At 36.4% G+C, this 22,851-nt stretch overlaps 2 protein-coding genes across 5 annotated transcripts; one reads left to right on the forward strand and one right to left on the reverse strand.

The window, feature by feature from the left end:
- The first annotated feature begins 721 nt into the window (after positions 1-721).
- Positions 722-4,962, forward strand: LOC147868987 (autophagy-related protein 8C-like). 2 transcript variants are annotated; one of them, XM_087325500.1, is made up of 6 exons: positions 722-777; positions 3,283-3,328; positions 3,409-3,464; positions 3,812-3,864; positions 4,024-4,142; positions 4,643-4,962. In XM_087325500.1, exons 2-6 carry the CDS (start codon positions 3,292-3,294, stop codon positions 4,735-4,737), a joined length of 360 nt encoding a protein of 119 aa, XP_087181626.1. In that variant the 5' UTR covers positions 722-777; positions 3,283-3,291; the 3' UTR covers positions 4,738-4,962. The 2 variants fall into 2 exon arrangements, with proteins under 2 accessions (XP_087181626.1, XP_087181632.1); XM_087325506.1 differs by lacking the exon at positions 722-777 and adding an exon at positions 780-801 and having other exon boundaries at positions 3,287-3,328.
- Positions 4,963-10,462: 5,500 nt separating this feature from the next.
- LOC147868988 (uncharacterized) lies at positions 10,463-16,461 on the reverse strand. Of its 3 annotated transcripts, none has more exons than XM_087325529.1 (4): positions 16,230-16,461; positions 13,928-14,324; positions 12,182-12,948; positions 10,463-12,073 (listed from the first exon to the last, which is right to left on the reverse strand). In XM_087325529.1, the coding sequence occupies exons 1-4, from the start codon at positions 16,303-16,305 to the stop codon at positions 10,986-10,988; spliced, it is 2,328 nt and encodes a 775-aa protein (XP_087181655.1). In that variant the 5' UTR covers positions 16,306-16,461; the 3' UTR covers positions 10,463-10,985. The 3 variants fall into 3 exon arrangements, with proteins under 3 accessions (XP_087181655.1, XP_087181661.1, XP_087181645.1); XM_087325535.1 differs by having other exon boundaries at positions 10,463-12,064; positions 12,176-12,948; XM_087325519.1 differs by having other exon boundaries at positions 10,463-12,948.
- Between the last annotated feature and the right edge of the window lie 6,390 nt (positions 16,462-22,851).

Here is a 22,851-nt window from a genome sequence, read left to right on the forward strand (position 1 = left end):
TCTCCAACCCTATATATATACACACACAAAGGAATCCAACATTTGATTTCTCGTTCCATGGCATGTCGATTCAAATGCATATTAAGAAAGCCCAATATCCCGCTCCTCAACAATCAAGTAGTAGCATGCATATTGATTCCATCTAGGGTTGGAGGGAACCTCAGGGACGCAAGGCATTCGAAACTTTTGTTTGAGCGATTCAAGTGGCTCATTATTGTAGATGGTTCATAGGACGGTAGCATGTGTGTGTGTGTGTGTGTCAGGATCGGTTTCTCGACCGACTTTATGGATAGAAAGTTGTGAGAGAGAGAGTTACTATACATATATAGATTTTGATTGTAAACACGTCTCTGTTTGTATAATAGAGATCGCAGTTACAAAGTTAGAGTGAGATAATGAATGAGGAGAAGGAAAGGGGTGGGACAGTTAAATTGATTAAGAAACGTAATTGATTGAGGAAGCCTCCCTTCCCTTCACTCTACCCACCTCTACATGACTGACAGACGGACTGGCTTGACTTGACTTGACTTGACCGACTAAACTGACGGACGTGACTTGATTGACGGACTGAACTGACGGACGGACCGGCACAAAAGGTTTTGCTTTTTTATCATCACACACTCTCTCTCTCAGATCTCTGTGTACTCTCCTCTCCGATTCTCAGAAATCGTCAGAAAAAGAAGGGCACGCAGGCAGGCGGAAGAAGGGAAACCCTATCGACTTCCTCAGCAGATAATAGATTATCCTCCTCCTCCTCCTCCTCCGTCGCTCCATCCATCCATCCATCCATCCATCCATCAGGTTCGTTCCTCTTATTTCTGCTATTTCCTTCATCTTTGCCATGTTTCTCTTTCTCTGACTACGCTGTAATTCCATGACTTCTCTTTCTGTGCTCTTTATTTATTTACTTTTCTTTATTTATTTTCTCGTATGCTTCCGTGAAAACCTCATTCTTTCCTCTTCTTCATCGTTTTCTCTGAAGCTTTCTTCACGCTTCTCTTTCTCTAACCAGGATATGAATTTCATGATTTTTTCTTTCTGTGAGGTTTTTATTTATTTATTTGCTCGTATGCTCTCATGAAATCCTCATTCTATACTTCTGTCTTCTTTCTTTTGTTTTTTTATGCTCACAATTTTAATCGTGTTTTGAAATTCTTACGTTCACAGTTTCATATTCTTTGAAATTGCTAACTATGTTTTTATGTTCACAATTTCTTATTTTTTGAATTTCTGTTATTGTGAGATCGGTTTGTTTTTTATATTTTTCTAATTTTGATATAATTCCCTGACTAATTTTTTACCAGTTTTGATCTGAATTTCTGTCATCGAGGGGCCTCAACCTATTTGCCGATTTTCTTTCACCATCACTTCAAACTCTTTTACTTTTCCCATAATTCTTTCATAAAAATCCTAATCCGTGATTTTCTCTTCGTTTTCATTTGGAATTCCCTCTTTGAGAAATCTGTTTGATTTTTAAAACGTTTATTTCAAGATATAATTTCATGATTATCTTGTTTTATGAAAATTCGATGCGGAAATGCTTCTTTTCCTTTAATCACAACATAAGACTTCGTTTTTCTGTGGTTTTCGACATGATTTCATGGTTTTTGATCATGAATCCTTTTAATCAGGGCTTCCCTTCTTTTCGGATCACAATTCATGGAATTGAAAATATATCCACTGCTAGGAGCTCCGTTTGTCTTTAAGCATGTAGTAAGCATAGCTTTTCACTGCTTCGTGTCTCAGCATTGAATCTTGATCCTTCTATTAAGTCAGTTAATCCTAATGATGATGAAGATCTGAAACATGACATAAGACTGTGCAGTAGTAGATGTTTATTTCTATAAACATGCCATGAGTCTGTGTCTTTTCTATTAGGAGTAATGATCTGAGCTATTGCTGCACTACAGACTGAAGAAAATTTGTTACATAGCGTATCGCTGGCCTTTGTGTTGTACAAAAACCACAACAAAGCAATGAACGGCCAGTTTGGATCTTCAAATTATAGTGAACCATAATTTTTGCCCAGCGTAGAGGGTGTTACAAGAGAGCATGAAGTATGATGACTATTCTCCAAAACCTGCTTCAGGTATTTGTACTCAGAGACAAATAAGCAATATTTATGTTGCCATTGTCATCTCAAATTTAGATGACTTTTGAGACATATCCACCAACTCTCAGGTGTCATTTTAGCGTATGGATCATATTTCAGCATCCATATTTTTCTTCCAATTAGGCGTTCTTGATGCCTCCTCTACAGAAGAAGGCTGTTTTTCTCCCCCGATGATAGTGTTCTTATAATAAGATTGACTTTAGCTATTTCTGATGAGTTCCATTCACTCCTTAATGATCTGCCACCTGATAGTAAATTGCAAGCTTGGAGATTTGATTCCTCCAGTTGATTGGAGCCTATTTGGGGGAGCTTGATTATAACATCAGGTTCAACAGGATGGGGCTTACATGGAAATATAGTTGGAGAGTGATGAATGTGCCATAGAATCAAATTCTTCTTTAATAAGCTCAGCACTTGGGAGGAACTAGAAGTCTCGTAATTCATTGAGTCATGGACATTGTTGGCAAAATCTTCATCAAAGATGCTTGTTCATGGATTCTAGCCATGAAATCCATCACCTATGCTTTTCCCTTCTTTTCTAATTATCCGTTTGGATGTTAGATATTCCCTTCATTAGCTTAAATTAGTCTGTAGATGCCCTCGATGTATATTAGATGATAATTTTAGTGTATTTTTGTGATTTTACTCCCTTTTTGTTTGGCAATATCTAGATTTCTTGAAAATCTAATTTAGAGATACATCTATGAGCTCACCAATTTAAATAAGGGCAATGATTTTTAGAATTATGGTTTTCCATGTTTTCACCAGTAAAACATACACTAGGTTTTGTGTAGGAGTTGGCAACGGTTCAGCTCAAGCTGAAACCGAGTTGTTAAACCGTTTTTAAACAGTTTGGCAGTTCGGTTTGGTTCAGGCTTGAGCTTCCTCCAGTTGGAGCTCGGTTCAGATCAGCTTGAGCCTTTCCTAACCGGTTTGTTAAGCCTAAACCGGTTTAGGGATCGGTTTTGTTTTGCTTGGTTCAGATTTGAAAACTCCCAAACCGGTTAAAGTTTAACGGGTTTGGCTTGGACAAGGCCAAACTGATTAAGCCGAACCGAACCGTTGCCGATTCCTAGTTTTGTGGGCCATGAAGGGTTCTATCAATTATATTTTTCCTACATTATTAATACACTGTCAACCTTGTGATTCTTAATCAAACATTTCAATTTTCAGGAAAAATGGGTAAAAGTTCTTTCAAGAAGGAGCATGACTTAGGTTTGTGAAGAGTATATTTTCATGATTATGAGTGTATTTGTTTAGCTTAGAAACAAATAATTCTTGGGTTTCTCCAACAGAGAAGAGGAAAGCAGAAGCAGCAAGAATTCGGGAGAAATATTTTGACCGCATCCCGGTAAGGAGCTCTTATGATGCATATCTAGAAGTGAATAATCGATTGCCTAAACTGGCAGGTCATCTTTTAAAAGGATTTAAATTTATCCCGAAACAAGAATTGTTGCCTCAACTGGCTGTCCATCTTTTATTTCATAACTTATATACTAGAACTGATGACATTTTCAAAAGCACCACTTGACATGGTTTAGCTTAGAATGTTTATAAATATGAAATGAAGTTGTCAATGACACATCATCGGTTAAGAGTGAACCATCTATTGTTCTGAAAAAATATGATTGTCATCACAACTTAGTAGCATGGAGCTGGAGTAGAATCCTGATGATTAAATCTCCTATTGTGCTATAGGTGATTGTTGAAAAAGCAGAAAGAACTGATATTCCAGACATCGACAAAAAGAAGTAAGATTCTTCTATACATTGAATCTCCTTTTGTTGCATATTTTTCTGAATGAGCAATTGGACATTCATTTGATTTTTATTCTCAAAGGAACATTCAAAAATTTCTATTAGTTTGTTTCTCCTTTTTTTCTCATAGCTATTGCATGCTGAGAACTTCAGGTACCTTGTTCCTGCTGATCTTACTGTCGGCCAGTTCGTATATGTTATCCGGAAAAGGATCAAACTTAATGCTGAGAAGGCCATCTTCATCTTTGTTGATAATGTGTTGCCACCCACAGGTTTTTTGTTATTCCATATTTCTCTGCTAAATTATAAACGTTGCACTCGGTTTACATCAAACTTTGCACTCAATTGTAAAATTAAAATATTTGAATAGGAACCCTGAGAATCTTTGTAATTAGTCTAAATTATCTAATTAAATATTTTCTGTATAATGTTTTGCTTAATGAAATTTAAAAAGAAGTAGAAATTTCAGAAAACCGACATAAGGTTTTCCATGGAACCATTGTGATGATGCGGTGTAATTTTCAGAACATTGTACACCTTGCATTCAATCATGAAGTCTCAAATTTGGATATGTACCATTGATAATTTTAGTATAATTCTCTTAATGGTTTTGTACATATACCTATAGCTTTTGAAATATTTTCTGCTTCTTTTTAGATGGGTTTTGAATTGAAACATAATTTTACTTCCGTTTCATTTGATCGAAAAAGAAAGAGAAAAAATGTTTGAACAGTTAAGGATCAAATTAATTTTGAGCTTGAATTTTTTGCAGCTGGTCTTATGTCTGCGATCTATGATGAACATAAAGATGAAGATGGTTTCCTGTACGTTACTTACAGTGGTGAAAACACATTTGGGTTTTCATGAGGTGCTCTTATGAAAATGATTAATCTTTTGATATGTTTGAAGCCGAATATTATGTATGTATTTCTCCCCCTTACATGATTTGTACATAGCATGTAACTTTCTTCATGCATTAGTAGCCTCTATTGTATATGTGTTAAAGAAGCTATGATCTCCAATGCATCTTTGTACTTAGGAATCCAATACACACTAGATTTGTTTAAAACGCATACATGTTTCTTTGTTTTTGATGTTGTCCCAACATGGGTGGATATTAGAGTTTTTCTTTGTTTGCTCATGACGTGTGATTTAAGAGTCTTTATTGGCCATTGTGTAATTTTTTATTATCATGGATCATCATCCAAATGCTTACAGGAACTGGATCATTGTTATATTATCATGAATATGAAGTATTGGCCCAATTGAGGATTTACTTAACTCAATAAAACTCATTAAGAGACAAACTTTATTAAAAAGAGCCAATAGCAACATTGAACATTTACATTAATGATAATATTCTGAAAAGCACCAAGCACAAAATAACTTTGATCTAAGGTAATGCAACTACTTACAACAGAAGGAAATCTCTGCACCTATTTTTGTCTTTCTGTGGTGAGTTTGTGGAATTGTGTCACTTTGTGATTGTGCATCTGTCTTTGATAAAAAATAAATATGTATCATTTCTGTATATTTGCTAGAGCACATTACCTGTGTTGGTGAATGGCCTTTTAATGGCAATCTGGAAAATAGGATGTTTGATTCATTTGTTCTCGCATTTCACTATTGTGAATATTCGTTTTTTGTTGGGTTCTACCCTTCATATTCCCAAACATATCACCTTGTGACTTCAGAAAACAGATAGATGCAAGTCACTTCCCCCACTTGCTTAAAAATTGTGTTTCTCTATTTTTAAAAATCATTCCTCTAAAAATAAGTCATTCATCATGAGTGCTGCACTAATTGCAATAACAATTATAAAACACTTCTCTTGTAATTGTATAATATCTAGAAAATCATGGAAAATAGCAAATTGGTAGCATTTCATGATGTTGTACAAAGCACATTAGGGTTCTTTGACAACAAAAATGATGCACTAGGAGAATAAAATCAAGGTCAAGTATGTCATATGATGCCTGGGTTATTTTCTTAACTCTTCGAGTAGTGATCATCCTTAGAGTAGTAAGTGATGCTTGCAATTAACAAAGTAAAAAGTACGTTTTGTTTAAAACAAGGGCTTCCTAATTTTGAAAAAATACATGGTGCTACACAAGATGAAAAAAAACCAACAAACAAATTGTCATGAAAGTTTCACTCATAATTTGTGGTTTTGTCAATGCAAGAGCACATCGACTAACTAAAATAATGAATAAATTTGGGTTACTCATAAAATCCATTTTCAAATATGACACTACGAATTGGATTGAAAATTTGAAACCATATTTATCCATGGGTATTTGTTACACAACTAGTTCCATTTTATGGCCATCTTTTTAACACTACAATGCTAAACTATTTACATGGTTTTCTTTTACAAAATTTGTGTGTAATTGTTAGTTGAAGCAGTTTTTTCAATACTAGCTCTACTAGAAATGAAGAACCTACAATTGTGTACTTGGGTAATAAGTTAAGTTCACATATTTGTGAAGCGCTAATCCAACATTCATAAAAAATTCTCATTAAGTAATATGACATGTATTAAGAATGAGGGCACTCAGTTCGATATTTGGGATGTATGGTTGGAATAGATTTAAGGCCAGAAGTAATGCTATCTCCGTTATTATTGTCAAAAAAACGTAAATTACTGTATTGGGATGCCCAAGAATTGTCCTTTGCAGGTTGGGTTGTAGTAGCAAACACAATACTGTTGGCATCAATGTGGTTTATAGCATCTGTGTGGCTATTTTTTAGATTAGCAATAACGAAAGTGCAAAGCTTGATCCATAATTTCCTTTGGGGGGGGAAAACAAGGCTTTCCTACAGTAGCGAAAGTTTCTTGGAATGTGTTGATTCAACCTAAAATCAATGGAGGATTGGGTTTGATAGATCCTTTGATACAATCAAGAGCTCTCTTGACTAAGTTTGTAATCAAACGATTGTTGACAGGATCAATAACTTGGAAAGGAATATTTCTAAATCAATTAATGTAGTTAGCTCCTAAGATAGGAGGAGCATGGTCACCCTCTCTAAAGTTGGTGTTCTTGAATGATATGCAAACACCAAGACGGAACCTTACATCCAACAGATTTTTGCTAGGAATCATAAGAGCATGGGATGTGATTAAATCATTTTTGCTTAAGGACAAGCCTTCTACGTGGGATGCATTACTTAATCAACCTCTTCTTGCCAATTCTTTATTTCGAGATTATTAAGCGGACAAGCTCAACATGGGCCGGATTGGCTGTATAAGCCGAGAGCCGAATCGGATGAAGACCGATCGGCTAGGACCGGATCAGAGAGACAAATCGGTATTTGGATCGGAGGGAACCGGATCTGTGTGTAACCGATGGGCCATTAGAGGCCTACGATCCTAGCCTAATAGATAGGCATATTTTTGGGAGTTTGTGTCATAGCTTAGTTATGAGCATTGAAGTACTTCCCAGTACTTCGGTCAGTCCTTTAAGGACTTGTATGAAAATGCTCACAGAGCACACTTATATGTACACGGATCGGTATATGATCGGAGGGAACCAAATCTGTGTGTAACTGGTAAGCCGTTAGAGGCCAATAATCCTAGCCTGATAGATAGGCATATTTTTGGGAGTTTGTGTCATAGCTCAATTATGAGCATTGAAGTACTTGTCAGTACTTTAGTTAGTCCTTTAAGGACTTGTATAAAAGTGTTCACAGAGCACACTTGTATGTACAGAGTATTGAGTGTTATTTTTTTAAAATAGATGTTGTGTTCAACTCTCTCTCTCTCTCTCTCTCTCTCTCCGTGCGTGTGTATTTTCTGAGCTTTCCATTGAACCTTCGTCTAGTTTCTGTTGCTATTCGGTTGTAACCGGTTGTGTCATTTAGCTTCTGTATGCTATTCTTCTCAAGGATAATGCAGGAAAAGTGTTGGGCCTGCGAACTCGCCTTGCCTGGGGTAAATTGGATAATGGGCCAACTACATCTATAAGAACTTGGACTCAATTTCAGCAAATGCCACAAGAAGATCGACTTGCACATCGACATTCAGTTCATGGTGCCAAGGTAATGATTGCTAGCATATTAGCAACATATCCTTCATTTTCTACAACCTTCCAACCTAGGCAGGAACATCGATGGTTTGGATGCTTAACAAATGATAAATTGATGGTTGTTAATGGTGTTTCACCTAACGGGTACGTTTCTTATTTTGAGGTCCTAGACAACAATAGATTGCAATCTTATACCTTTGATTGTAGTTACCTACAGGACTTGCAAAGTGCAACAGTTAGAGTGGTTGCTAAAACTAGAAAGAAATGGATGCTTCATCCTTACCCTTCAATTGCTCATATGTGTGATATCTTGTGGTTAACGCAAAAGACCCCGTTGCAAGATTAACATGGCATCCGAGGGGTTGGCTTTGGTCACATTCATTGGGGAAAATATCGTAAAAGTCCCCTTCTTTCAGTACTCAGTAAAACTTGGAAGATCGTTACTACTCTCTCGGAATGTAACGATACTAGCAACTCAGAAACATTGGACCAACTGGGGTGTCTCAACTTTGCATTTGAGAACCTATTGGAGATGGATCTAGTCATTTAAGGGGCCAACTAAATTTATTCTCTTTCGATGGCTATTAGTGCATATGGCGCTACTAGTTGGTCATTCATTGAAAGGGAATGTAGCACCCAATTTGCGGCAATGTGGCTTTTGCCATGAAGCTCAGGAGAATACCAAGCATGTCCTATGGTTTTATCCCTTCACTCAATAAGTATGGAATAAAGTCATGCCTTTATTCCTAACAATCAATGCCGATTGCCTATTCTCATGGGGATCTGCAAAGTGGGGAGTGTTACATTCCAGCTTGATGCTGTATGAGGCAAACAATGTTCATGAGGCAAGGCAGTACATAATAGAAGATTGATATTAGTTAGTCCCTTTCAACAACCTCGAATGCAAGTGCAACCTTGCCAGATTTGGAAAACAGTGACCATAGTAATGTTATGGGCATTATGGAAATGTCGATGTAACCAACTTTATGATGCGGTAGACATTCATTTCTTAGATGTGCTGCTTGAGATATGGGAGAACTTGTTGGCAGTAGTCCGTGGCCAGTACGATAATATGCATGGTTCCCCAAAGACTGTGAACAAGAGAAGGAAAAAGTTTCTTCACTTATGGAAAAAGTTTCCCCTATTTATAGAGTCAACTCAAGAGCCTCAATGGCACTATCGACTTCCATGGACTCTTTCTTGAATATCAACAAGTTCCAACACCTTCTACAAAGTTCGATATTTGGTCCTAGGATTATTTTACATCATTGTACATAAAAAGTTGTAAGCTTCTGGGCAACTAGGTTCAAGTTGTTGCCTTCGGGCATTTTTTTCTTAATACTATAGAAGAAAATCTTTTTATAAAAAAAAAGGAATGAGGGCACTCCTTGTATATAATGCACACACACGCTTGGCTCTTTGTTTTTAATAATGGACAAGTATATTTCTTTGAAAGGGGTTTTCTTCATGAAAGGCTTTATAAATCCCTAAGATATTCTATAAAATTTCTATTTTTGAACTACATGTGGTATAATCTTAATTAGTAACAACTTGTTTTGCCTTAAAAGTAATATTTGTATACTTGTGTTAGTTTAAAAGGTATGCATGGGATGTATTTTGTATATGTATAGCATTGTAGCCATATAGACCTATTATTATTTTGCAATGAAAGCTATCGGTATGTCTTCCATGTTCTAGGAAAAAACCAAAGGAACTTCTAGTTGATGTTAATTTTGTGGTTGTTAGGGGAGGTGGTTGTCACTAATCAGATGGTGTGACTACTTGGCTAGCTTGATAGTCATAAGTACTCCAACTACCCATGCTTTGTATAATTTCTTCACTTTGACATTAGTATCACTAATTAGTAATCAAATTGATCAACATTAATAAGGATGATTACTAAAGTTTGAACATTCATGAAAGTAAAAATTAATATTTTGATATTCTTCCCAAAAGCAACTTTTACATTATTGTGATGGCAATTTTCCTTTTTGGCCTTTCTCTTTATCCATTTTTTGCCCCTAAATCCTTTCATGCTCTCTAATTCCTTTTACTAGCATGTACTCTTTTCCACAACTTTTACATGCACATCTTGATTCAACCCTAACATTGTCCTAGGTAGTGGTTCTAGATAAGTGATTATCAAGAGTGATGGTGACTCAGCACTCATAGAAGCCCCTTCCTATAACTTCATATACAAGCATCACAAGGTCTTTGAAGATGTTTCCAAGTTCCTCGTAATCATTCACAATTCCCATATCCAAACTTTCCACTAGTGTCAAGATCTCAAGACATTTTCTTCACGGTGCCATTCTAATAGGAGTGTAAAAAAATGATACAAATGACTTTCCATTGAAGTTTGTATATCAAAATAAATTAAAAACGTGATTCATCATCAATGATGCTAGCTAATTCTTTAGTTCAGCCACATCTTGAGGGGAAAAAACGTGCTTCAAGGGAAAACACAAGGAATTAAAATATTTTCCTTAACAACCATATAAGCATTGTCTTTTGACATCACAATTCCTTTCATCATCATTTTGTATACTATTTATTACCATTAAATCTTTGATGCAAGAGGAAAAAATCTTGAAGAGCCAAAATAGCAGGGGTGGTAAAAAAAAGTGGCAATTTATACAAAGGTGAGAGAGGTTATGGATACATATCATGCAGAAACTAAAATGGCAAGGTTCTCTAAAAACCCATTTTAAAAAACGAGGAAATATGAGTAGGGGCCTCCTGTGAAGAAAACCTTGAGAAGTCTTTGTCATATAGTACATGTATCCTCGTTTAGAGGATTGTATAAAATGTATACGTAAGCAAACTTTTGAATAAATTCTGATTTGAGATCGAGGAGTTTGCAAGCCATGCAAACGAATCATATTATTAATCGAGAACCAGAAACCCCCAAAAAGGAGTCAACTACACATAACATGGCCTTGTGTGTGTGTTAGTTCTCTTCACCAATCTTGATCCTCCCCATTCAATGGCTAGTGCTATGTTTAAGATGCTATTTCAACAATATACGCCTAATAAACTGATGAGAACTTTGACTACTAGCTTCTCTACTCTATGCTCCATGTTCATGAATCATATGGAAGACAATGAGTTTATGCCACCTATCCTTTGATAAGAAATAGTTTTTTCCTCCATGCACATAGCAAGAGAACCAACTCCCAACAAATCCAATGTTGTTCTATCACCTTCGTGTTTGTCAGTTCCTTGTAACCCTTCTAGCCCTGCCAAGATTGTACTATTATTTGACACCTTAGAAACACCCAATAATAGCATGTGATTATCTCTGTGAGCATCATCGAAAGGACTGTCTGGGTTTGTCAATAAAGATGTAACATTTGCTGATGTGGCCTTAGGTAATCCTTGAATCCTTGCTTTTCTATCATCGTAAAGGGAACCTTGTGTGGATGCTCCACTTTCATGAGAAAATTGATCCAAGTTCTGAACTCTATTTGTGGACGAAATAGTGGTAAATCCACCATGCCACATGCTTGAAAAGGTAGGCCCTGCCCATGAATCTTGATCACTTCCTCCTGATATCATATTAGATAGTGCATTCCTGCCTATTAGACCAAAGTTTCGTAATAGATACGGATTGCTTGATGTTGCACCCATCATTGCTGCTTTCTGAAGCAGAGAGGTGGCAGGCATTTGACCGTTGGCTGTATTATACCGGTGATGATTATTTGATGGTTTTGATAGATTGCCAATAAAATAACTTTGGCTAACATTGGTGCTACTGTAAGGGAGGGTTTCAACAATAACCTTATCTGTGTGTGGCCTAACATCATTCAAAACATGATACCGTTCCAAAACTTCAGTATTATTACTACTGCCTGAAGTTAACATCCTTGTAAGTGTACCTGAATCATGTGAGAGCAATGGCCGTTGGTTTCTAGCTTCGTTTTCTGTAAGTGTAACTTGGGTAATTTGATTCATCCCTTTGAATGGTTTGGCTCTATCTGCTTCAGGTAATGCCCCCAGAGATGGTCCAGGTCCCAAACATAGTGATAATGGTATTGGGCCTTTATTTGCCTTGTCCAGTTGTGCTCTACCATCTTGTATCCAGTTTGGTGAAACTGATGGTATCCCTCTTTCACTTAAAGCACAATTAGGTTGATTGAAATCTTTGCTAGGCTTGTAAGACTGTTCACCTGTACCATCTTGCATCCATTTTGGTGCTACAGATACCGCTGGCATTGTGCTGTCATCCAAAGCACAATTAGGTTGCTTGAAATCTTTGCTAGGCTTGTAAGACTGTTCACCTGTACCATCTTGCATCCACTTTGGTGCTACAGATACCGCTGGCATTGTGCTGTCATCCAAAGCACAGTGTGGTTTAAAAAAATTTCTTGGCTTGTAAGATTGCACTCCTACACCATCTTGTATCCATTCTGATGATAATGATGATATTCCATTTTCTTCCAAATCACAGTTGGATTGTATGAAACCAAATTTGCTAGGATTATCAGGTTGTGCCCCTGTACCCATTTGTATCCGCTTTGATGATACTAATAACATCCCATTTTCATCCATATCACAGTTGGGTTGTTTGATTAAGAATTTTCTTGGCTGGTAAGGTTGTGCTCCTACATCATCTTGTGTCATCTTGAGTGATACTGATGAAATGGTGCTTTCCTCCAGAGCACATTTAGGTTGTTCAAAAGCCTCTTCTAAAGGAAGGTGTTTAAAAGTCTCCTTTACCAAACCTGATCCGAAATTCTCTTTTATGGGAGGCTGTTTGAGATTCTCTTTTATGGAAGTTTGTTTGAAAACCTCTTTTACAAGAGGTGGCTTGAAATTCTCTTTTATTGGAGTTTCACCAATGTCCACATCAGGTGAGCTGCATGTGAGCTGGGATGGAGTAGTGGGAGCATCAATTGTGCTTGAAAGTTCTCCAGTTCGAACCGATGGAGAATTGTTTTCGTGCCAACCATCATCTGATTGCTGGCTATTAGCCTTTTTGGGAGTTCCCTCTTTTGCATTCTCTTCGGCCAATGCACCACAGAATGCTCGATGAGTAATGAAACTGTCCCTCCTGCATTTCAGCAGATACTATCTCTATCGGTTGCAAATCGAGATAACCGACACAATGACAATGTATCTGAATTGAGATAAGCAACAAAATAGCAACGTATCTGAATTGACACAAACCCATAAATTGGTGATGTATTGGCACATTAGATGAAATGAAAGAAAGCCATAATTGTAAAGCAACCAAATTCAAACTGTTTTCTAGAATATAGACTACAACACGTTTGTGTCAGGAGTTCTAAAGGCATTGTAGAAATTAAAATAGCTTAAAAAAACTTGGTTCCTTCCTAATATTCAATAACTTGGATAAATCAACAAAACTAACTGATCTCAGGGACTAGAGGAAATGCAAAAACTAGAAGTCATTACCACTAAATATGATGTATGGTTTGTTTCCTGAAATACACTTACATACATGCCTACAAACACAATGTGACCATTCCGGTGATTGGGTTTCTATCTTCTGTTTTGTTTTTTAAATATCATATACACATACATACACATATGCACATATTGGGCCGTCTTGGTGATTGAACTACTGCACATGTTTTTCAATCCAGATTCCACATACTCACCCACACAAATTGACCATTTTGGTAAGTGACCAACAAAAGTAGATGCATACAAATAAACACAATATTGATCATATCTGTGATTTTGCGTTTCTATGTATGTTATGTTTCCTTTACAGATCCAGATACACATAAGACACACACAACCCAACCATTTTTGTGATTGAGATTCTACATATCTAACTATGTAATTTTTTGTTTTGCTATTCAGACTTCACACACACAAATGACCATTTCATTTTAGTTATTTTGTATATATCAGTATGCTTCATTTTGTTTTTTGATCCTCCTACAGACATGCACACATACATGATGCATATAAGTATCAATTAATAGAAAGAACATGAAACTATGGTTGGTTAAAAATGATCCTACAGTGATGAAATTTTTAACCAAGAAATCCAAACCAACCTTGAGAACAAGGTTCCACAATCACATCGATATTCACGGGTCCCACACACTTTCTTGTGAGCTTTCCAATCTGATTGGACAGCATATCTCTTAGAGCATTTCTCACACTTCCACTTCTTCTCACCATGCTTTCTCGAGTAATGTTTCTTAATGCCAGTAAGGTCACCAAGGGCCCTTGATGGATCATGATGTATGCATAAGATCTCTGGACACACATAGACCTTCTTTCTTATGTCTTGCCCCTCCCTTTGCTTGAGTTTCCATGGAAGATTGTGACCTCTTCTGTGAAGCTGAAGATTTTGATCCCTCTGGAAACCTTTACCACATACATCACATGAGAACCTATTTGTTGCCATTAGGGTTCTTGGTGATAGTGCAATCACCGCTGCCTCTGGATCTGCAAAAGCAAATGCAATGTTTACAGACCATACATTGAAAAGTTCTTCTCATAGAAGAATCTAAAACAACTTATAGATCACAATAAATCTGAATTGGTTGCACCAAAAAAGACCACCACAAGATACATAGTTATTTCCTTAAACTGTTCATTAAGACACCTATTAAAACAACAAATTTTGACATGGATGGCTATAAGAATAAAAAATTTAACCACCTTTAGATAACCATAAAATGTAGATTAGTTGCATGAATTCATCCATAATTTAGTGAAACACAGATTAACACAACCCATTTCAATAATAATAGTTATCCAAAATCTAAATCATTATATAGATGGTCATAAATCTGGGAAAAGACCAAGAAACGCATAGTTCCAATGTCATTAACATGGACCATTTTAAAAATGGATGATTATAAGATTACAAATTTAAAACCAGATATAGATGTCCAAAAATATGGATAAAAATAGATCAAGGAAAACACAGTTCCACTTGTAATAGAGACATTAAAACACAGATTAACACAGCTCATGTGAACAAGGATGGTTATAAGAATCCAAAATCTAAATTACGCTATACATAGCCATAAATCTAGCGTGGTTGCCCAAAACAAGATCAAGGAAAGCATGGTTTTAAGCATAAATCTAGATTAACACAGTCTATTTCAGAAAAGGAATGGTCATAAAAATCTAAAATCTAAAACCAGCTATAGATAGACATATTCTTGATTAGTTTCCCATGAAAAATATAGTTTCACCCATAAACTAGTCATTAAAGCACGGATTGATGCATCCCATTTCAGTAGATAGACATAAAATCTGAATCGGTTGCTCGAAAAAGAATAAAATAACATAGTTTCATCCATAAAATACAGATTAACACAAACAACCTCGTCTATAATAATGAAATATTTACACCTAGCTATATTAGACCAAAGAGCTGGGTTAGTTATCCAAAACAAGCTCAAAGCAAGCATAGTTTCATCCATAGAATAGTCAAGAAAACACTGATTAAAAGATGGAAACTATGGTTATAATAATGAAATATTTCCTCTGTGCTAGATACCCAAAACAGGATCAAAGAAAGCATATTTTAATCCATAACCTAATCGTTAAATCATGGATTAACAGACAGAAACTGTGGTTACAAGAATAGAAGATTTAAAATGATATGTACATAGAGATTGAGTTAGCTGCGCTAAAAGGATCAAAGAAAGAATAGTTTCATTCATAAACTAGCAGCTAAAAACCAACGTAAATATCCATTATTATTATGAAGATCTAGAATTCAAATCAGCTATAGATAGCCATAAATTTTGATAAATTGCCTAGAGAAAGGATCAAGGAAAGCTGGATTGGTACATAAAGTAGTCACTAAAACTGGTCATGCGCATTATTGTTATAAAATGAGAGCTAAGATCCGCTCTAGATAGAAACACATCAATGCAAATATAATGGAAAGCAGAGATTCATCCAAAAACACACCTCAATTCATCAATGTTCTCATGAAAGGTTAAAAAGGCTAAATCCAGCTAAAGATGTCCATAAAATCTAGATCACTTATGTAAAAAGTGTCAAGGCAAGCATAATTTGATTCATAAACTAGTCATCAAGTCATAGATGAGCGTACACAGCATCAAATGAGATCGATTAAAAAGAACCCAAATCACAGGATCTGTCATTAAAAACCTTAAATTTCACAAAGAGTTAATCATTAGAATAGATCATGTCTGTTAAAGATAGATCAAACAATGTTAAATATAAATAAAGTTGTATTAAAAATAGATCAATTTGATATCATTCTTTGTTAAATGATAGATAATTTCTGTGCAAGACACATGGATTAATATTAGATAATAGATCAGGCTTTTGTTAAAAATATGATAATCTCAACAGATTCATTACCTGGAGTACCAGGGAGGTTTCTCTTTTTCTTCTTAATTACCGAGGCTTCTTCCATAGCTGCACAGACAGAAGACATATTGGTATACAACTATTTCCCTGCTTCTTCTTCTTCTTCTTCTTCTTCTTCTGTTGCTGCTGCTGCTGCACTTTCATTAAATCGAAAAGTTATGGTCAGTAATTACCATATTGAGTAATGTGTACTTTTTAGGGCGGGGGTTAAAAATGGTTAATACCAGATTTTGGTTACGATTTAACAATCACTTAAAGAGCTAATGCAATATGTACATACATACATACATACATATATACATACTCCTATACATACATACATATATACATACACGATACATGCATATATACATACATACACGGTAATAATCAGGTTACTACATACATAGATACGTATATACATACATACATACCAACATGATGCGCTCCGTGGACTGCTCATGGAACTTTACCATCACCGTATGCTAGGCCCCCCAATCTTAATTAACGGTGTAATTGTATTGAGTGCCAGTTCCTCAATCTTCGGTAGATGGTGGAGTGTTGAAACCATAGTTGAGCATTGTTGTGCACATCAACATGTGCAGACCCAAACATTAGATGTTCCCTCGAGGGTTAATGACTCAAGTCATATTCATGGTAATAAGGTCAATTCGTCAACCATCGACTCCGGCCATCGACTTGGCCTCACACAAACTAAAGCATCCTAAATATTTTGTTGTGGGTTACAAATCCCAACCTTGAAGCATGTTATTTCATGTTTATGGCTTAGAACCACAAAACATGTTGAGTTGATCAATTATACCTTATTGCCTCATCATGGAAATCTAGTATCGATCACATTTGTCGAGGTTTTAAAGGAATCGCTTTGCATGTAGAAGTGCAATCACAAGATTTATGCCAAGTTTTCATCATTCTTCCACCAAAATGGCCAACATGTTGAATCGTCATTGTTTGGGCTAAGCAATATTATTTGTATATTAATGGATGCAATTGTGATACTTGACATATTTCAAACAACAACAATGATCTAGAGAAATTTGGAACACATCAACTAGTACACCTAGCCCATCATCTTGATCGAGTTGTCACCAACATTTCAACTTCATCATTCAAAGACATGCATGTTTGCAAATGGCCATTGTTTGAATAGTTCAACTAGCCTCCACAATGATCACATTGTCAAAATCCAAATGCATTGTTTTTTGAGTTAGATGTGCAATATGGCGTATTCAAAAACATAAGCTATTAGGTTGAAAAACACGATGAAGCATTCAAGTGGCAAGGTAAAAGAAGATATTGGACTTAATCAGCCCTTCTTGCCAATTCTCTATTTCGGGATAATGCAGGGAAAGTGTTGGGCATGAGAACTCACCTTGCCTGGGGTAAATTGGATATTAGGCCTGTTGCATCTGTAAGAACTTGGACTCAATTTCAGCAAATGTCACAAGAAGATCGTCTTGCACATTTACAATCTGTTCATGGTGCCAAGATAATGACTACTAGCATATTAGTAGCATATTCTTCGTTTTCTAGAACCTTCCAACCCAAGCAAGAACATATGTGGTTTGGATGCTTCATAAATGACATAATGATGGTTGTCAAGGGTGTTTCACCTAATGAGTGTGCTTCTTATTTTCAGGTCCTAGATAACCATAGATTACAATTTACAACCTTATACCTTTGATTGCAATTATCTATAGCACTTTGCGAAGTGCACCAATCAGAGTGATTGCTAAAACTGGAAAGAAATGGATGCTCGATCCTTATCCTTCAATTGCTCATATGTGTGATATGTTGTGGTTATACGCAAAAGACCCTGTTGTAAGATTAACATGGGATCCGGGGGGTGCTGCTACTGGAAAACCTACTGGAGATGGATTTGGTCATTTAAGGGGACAACTAAATTTATTCTCTTCAAATGGCTATTAGTGCATACATCACTACCAGTTGGTCATTCATTGAAAGGCAATGTAATACCCAATCTTTGGCAATGTGACGTTTGCCATGAAGCTCAAGAGACTGCCAATCATGTCCTCTGGTCATGTCCTGTGGCTCAACAAGTATGGAATAAAGTCCTTTCGTTATTCTTAACAATCAATGTCGGTTGTCTATTTTCATGGGGATCAACAATGTGGGGAGTGTTACATTCCAGCTTGATGTTGTATGAGGTAGATGATGTTCAATAGGCAATGATGGTACATAATAGAATATTGATATTAGTTAGCTCCTTTTAGCAACCTCGAAAGTAAGTGTGATCTGTCTAGTTTTGGAAAACAATGACTACGATAACGTTAAGGTCATTATGGAAATGTCGATGCAACCGACTTTATGATGCGGTAGATCAACGTCTCTCAAATGTCTTGCTTGAGATATGGGAGAACTTGCTGGCAGTAGTCTGTGGCTAGTACGACAATATGCATGGTTCCCTAGAGACTGTGAATAAGAGAAGGAAAAAACTTATTCACTTATGGAAAAATTTGACCTTGTTTACAGAGTCAACTCAAGGGCCTCAATGGCACTATCGACTTCCATGAACCCTTTCTTGAATATCAGTCAATTATGGTAGTGTGTAACAACAAATTCTAACACCTTCTACAAAATCCTATATTTGGTCTTACGATTACTATACATCCTCGTACATAAAAAATTGTAAGCTAATCGAAAAAGAAGGAGAATTCAACGAGTATGGTCATCTATTCCTATCATGTTGGATGCATGCGCTGATGTTAAGAGGACGTAACTAAGAACATGAGTTAAGATGGAGGAAGTGGTTGTGGCATATAGGAATGAAGATGATTTTGGTAGTAATCTCTGAGATGGTTGACGCGGATAATGAAGCATAACTTTTAGTTTAGATAAGGATGAGTGATGATGTTGGTGGGGGTTGAAGCAAATTTTCATGAGGAGAGGTAGAGAGTACACTCATGTTGTTTTTGTAGGTATAAGATTTTGGTGATAATCGGCGACAACGAGATGGTTGATGTGGACTTGAGGAAGCTAATTTTTTGTTTTTTTATCAGGATGAGTGATGATGGTGTGAGGGTTGAAGCATATTATCATGAGGAGGTGAGGAAAAGCTTTTTTAGATTCATTTGTTGTCAGTACATGATTTTGGTGGTAATCGATGAGATGGTGAGACTATTGATGTAAGACGATTTTTGCGGTAATCTCTGAGATGGTTGATGCGGACAATGAAGCATATTTTTTAGTTTAGATAAGGATGAGTGATGATGTTGGCAGGGGTTGAAGCATATTTTCATTAGGAGAGGTAGAGAGTACGTTCATGTTGTTTTTGTAGGTACAAGATTTTGGTGATAATCGGCGACATCGAGATGGTTGATGTGGACTTGAGGAAGCTGATTTTCTATTTTTTCATCAGGATGAGTGATGATGGTGTGAGGGTTGAAGCATATTATCATGATGAGGTGCGGAAAAGTTTTGTTGTTGTTTGTACAGGATTTTGGTGGTAATTGGTGAGATGGCAAGATGGTCGGCGAGATGGTTGATATGGACTGAACGAAGCAAATTTTATGTTTCTCATAAGGATGAGTGATGATGGCGTCAGGGATTAAAGCATATTTCCACGAGGAGGGGTAAAAAAATTTGGTGATAATCAAAGAGAGTATTTTCTCAATGGTCGTGGAGATGAAGATGGTTGGTTTCGACATGGGAGACGATAGTCGTGGGCTAATCAAGGCGGCCCACTAAGTTTTATTACAAGGTGGAGAATAGGTTAAAGGAAAACAAAGGAAAATTGTTCTCATTAGGGAACCAGAGGACATGCTCACATTCGAATGGAGGATAAACTACTATGTTCATTACATGATTTGGAGGTAATGGCGAGATGGTTGATGTGGAAAGATGAAGCATACTTCTTGAGTTTTTGATAAGGGTGAGTGTTGCCTGCTCAAAGATGGGTAATTGGGACAAAGGTCAAGGAGATTGTTAAAGATGGGTACAAAAGAGATCGATCTCTTGGTAATGCTTTAATAGACATATACGCAAAATGTGCCTCGCTTATGCAATCACGACTTGTATTGAGGATCTACAAAGTCAAGATGGGATATTTGTGTATGTGTCCTTCAAAAGTGAGATGTAATGGCATGCAATATACTTATAATTGGGTATGTGGAACATGGACCTACTTTGTGGATATCCTGAGTATGGTATGTTGGTATGGTTATGTTGAAGATCTTCAGTACATGTTGAACCAGATGCAACCAGAGGGTTGGAATTGTTTTGTATATTGTAGCTCATATGCCTTTTAAAAAACTAATGGAAGTATATTTTGTTTTGAAAAATAATAATAATAATATTGTAATCTTCTGGGCAGACAAACTCAAGTTGTAGCCTTCGGGTGTTTTTCCTTAATACTACTGAAGAAAATCTTTGATGAAGAAAAAAAAAGATATTGGGGTGAGGGAACCTTAACCATATTCTGTGTCACAAAGTTTGAAAATATATTTATCTCCCATATTCTAAGAGTTAATGGGGTTGGAAGGATATTAGGAGTCGGCAACCGTTAGGGTCAAGTCTAAACTGAGCCATTTAACCGTTGTTAAAAGGTTTGGAAGTTTGGTTTGGCTCCATTTAGGCTTGAGACGTCTTAACCAACTCAAACCTGTTAAGTAGGTTAAACCATTTATACATGTTTTCAGCTTATCGAAAGAGAAAGAAAGAAAGAAAGGTGATCATTGGGAGACAAAGATAGATAGATAGATTCTATTATCATCTTCGGAGGTCAAATATGACCTATGAGGCCAATAATATTACATTTCATGTGATACGTGTGAAAGTGAGTAGCGACTCTCGATGTTCAAGAACTTTACCAATGAATGTTGCAATCAAGAGTGCACATTGTGGTTGTGAGAGAAATTCAAGCAAGGATTGGGCTCAGTCGAAGATGTGTGAAAATCATGGTCATATATGATCAAAGGCACAGCATTGTATCAAATTGCGATACTCAAACTCTCGAACTTGTTGAGGTCAAAGTGTGTATAGTCTACCACTTTCATCACTTGTGCCCCAACACCCCATCTCACATTGTAATGCATCTAAGCTAAGTCGCATGGAATCAATGGTTCGAATGGCAAACAACGGGATGGGCTCTAACATGTATCGATGTGTACGGTTTTCCACATTCCGCGAAGAATATGGTTTTGTAGTTAGGTACACGTGTGTAGTATAATGTGTGAAGCGTGAGCCTCCCCATTTCGCCCATGCCATGATACATTGGCATTGCAAAAAGGTCTCATTTATAGAGGAATCTAGTATTTATACAGAGAGAGAGAGAGAGAGAGAGAGAGAGCACAAATGGATGTAGCTTAGTTGGTACGGTTGCCCAATGGAGACCAAGTGGTCATGGGTTCAACCCCTACATTGCATAGTGGCAACTAGTGAAATAAGAGATACATCTATGAAATAATAAAGAGGTGAGAAAATTTTGGGTTTGAACCCAAGATGTAGTACTAGTAATGTAAACAAGTTACTACTAGAGTAAGCTAAGTACAATAAAAAAGAAGGAAAAAATAAAGTATGAAGATCACAACATAGAATGTGCAGGGATTGTATTCTATATTTAGAATGCATGAGGTTTGGAGGGTTGTATTAAGTGAGTAGTGAAATGTTTTATGTGTTGTAAAGCATAAAGATCATCATAACATTGCATTAAGTTGTTGTTCCAAGGGTTATACACTATGTTATGCTAGCAATGTTCAATCAAATAATTCAAGGATTGTGATGTTTATTAGAGACAAATTTGACCCAATATGACGGCAAGTAGAATGTGCAGGGATTGTATTCTAGATTTAGAATGCATGAGGTTTGGAGGGTTGTATTAAGTGAGTAGTGAAATGTTTTATGCGTTGTAAAACATAAAGATCATCATAATGTTGCATTAAGTTGTTGTTCCAAGGGTTTTACACTATGTTATGCTAGCAATGTTCGATCAAATAATTCAAGGATTGTGATGTTTATTAGAGACAAATTTGACCCAAAATAATTGTTTTAGATGAGTTTGAAAGTTTTATAGTGGTTGAGATATGTTATAACGGCAAGTTCTTTGGTTCGTTGGTGTGTATGTGTCGAATATTTCACAAGCACGGAAGTTAGAATGGAGATCGCTAATTTCAGTGCATGACATTGGTTGATTGGGTTTATTGATAAAAGATTTTAATGCTTGTTGTGAGGTATATAAATCAACATCTATTCATTTTATTATGGATGGACCAGAGGCTCAAGAGTGGGGAGATTTTGAGCCAAGAGTTATGTCAAGGGTTGTATGGAAATGGATTATAGGAGATAACTTGGTTATACCTTTCAATTGGCTCAATATAAGGATACTTGGAGTAAGTTGGGTTGAATGTACATAATGCATGCTAAAGTGTTTTTACTAGAGTTCTTGGATATTTCAATGTCTTATGGGTCAATTATATCATAACATTTCCCATTAATTTATGAAATCATGCACCACTAAGAGAATTATACCCACATAATGTATGGATTGAGGCTCAATTAGAGGAGGCCAAAAGCAAATTAGAGATGTACCAAAAACTTAGGAGTACCTATGCCTATCGAAGTAAGGCAACTAGCTGGATGAGGGTAGGAGATCGGG

Source organism: Azolla caroliniana, unplaced genomic scaffold, assembly GCF_043228905.1.
Source record: "Azolla caroliniana isolate FFs.n. ecotype wild unplaced genomic scaffold, voAzoCaro1.0.p SCAF_1, whole genome shotgun sequence".
In the NCBI taxonomy this organism is placed as follows: domain Eukaryota; kingdom Viridiplantae; phylum Streptophyta; class Polypodiopsida; order Salviniales; family Salviniaceae; genus Azolla; species Azolla caroliniana.

Bases quoted from the DNA above. Each gene is read 5' to 3' on its own strand.
- LOC147868987 (XM_087325500.1), top strand. From the start codon at position 3,292: ATGGGTAAAAGTTCTTTCAAGAAGGAGCATGACTTAG. The intron at 3,465-3,811 runs GTAAGGAGCTCT...ATTGTGCTATAG, and splicing joins AATATTTTGACCGCATCCCG to GTGATTGTTGAAAAAGCAGA. The intron at 3,865-4,023 runs GTAAGATTCTTC...TGAGAACTTCAG, and splicing joins CCAGACATCGACAAAAAGAA to GTACCTTGTTCCTGCTGATC.
- LOC147868988 (XM_087325519.1), bottom strand. From the start codon at position 16,305: ATGTCTTCTGTCTGTGCAGCTATGGAAGAAGCCTCGGTAATTAAGAAG. The intron at 14,325-16,229 runs GTAATGAATCTG...TTGCTTTTGCAG, and splicing joins AAACCTCCCTGGTACTCCAG to ATCCAGAGGCAGCGGTGATT. The intron at 12,949-13,927 runs GTTGGTTTGGAT...GCTGAAATGCAG, and splicing joins TGTGGAACCTTGTTCTCAAG to GAGGGACAGTTTCATTACTC.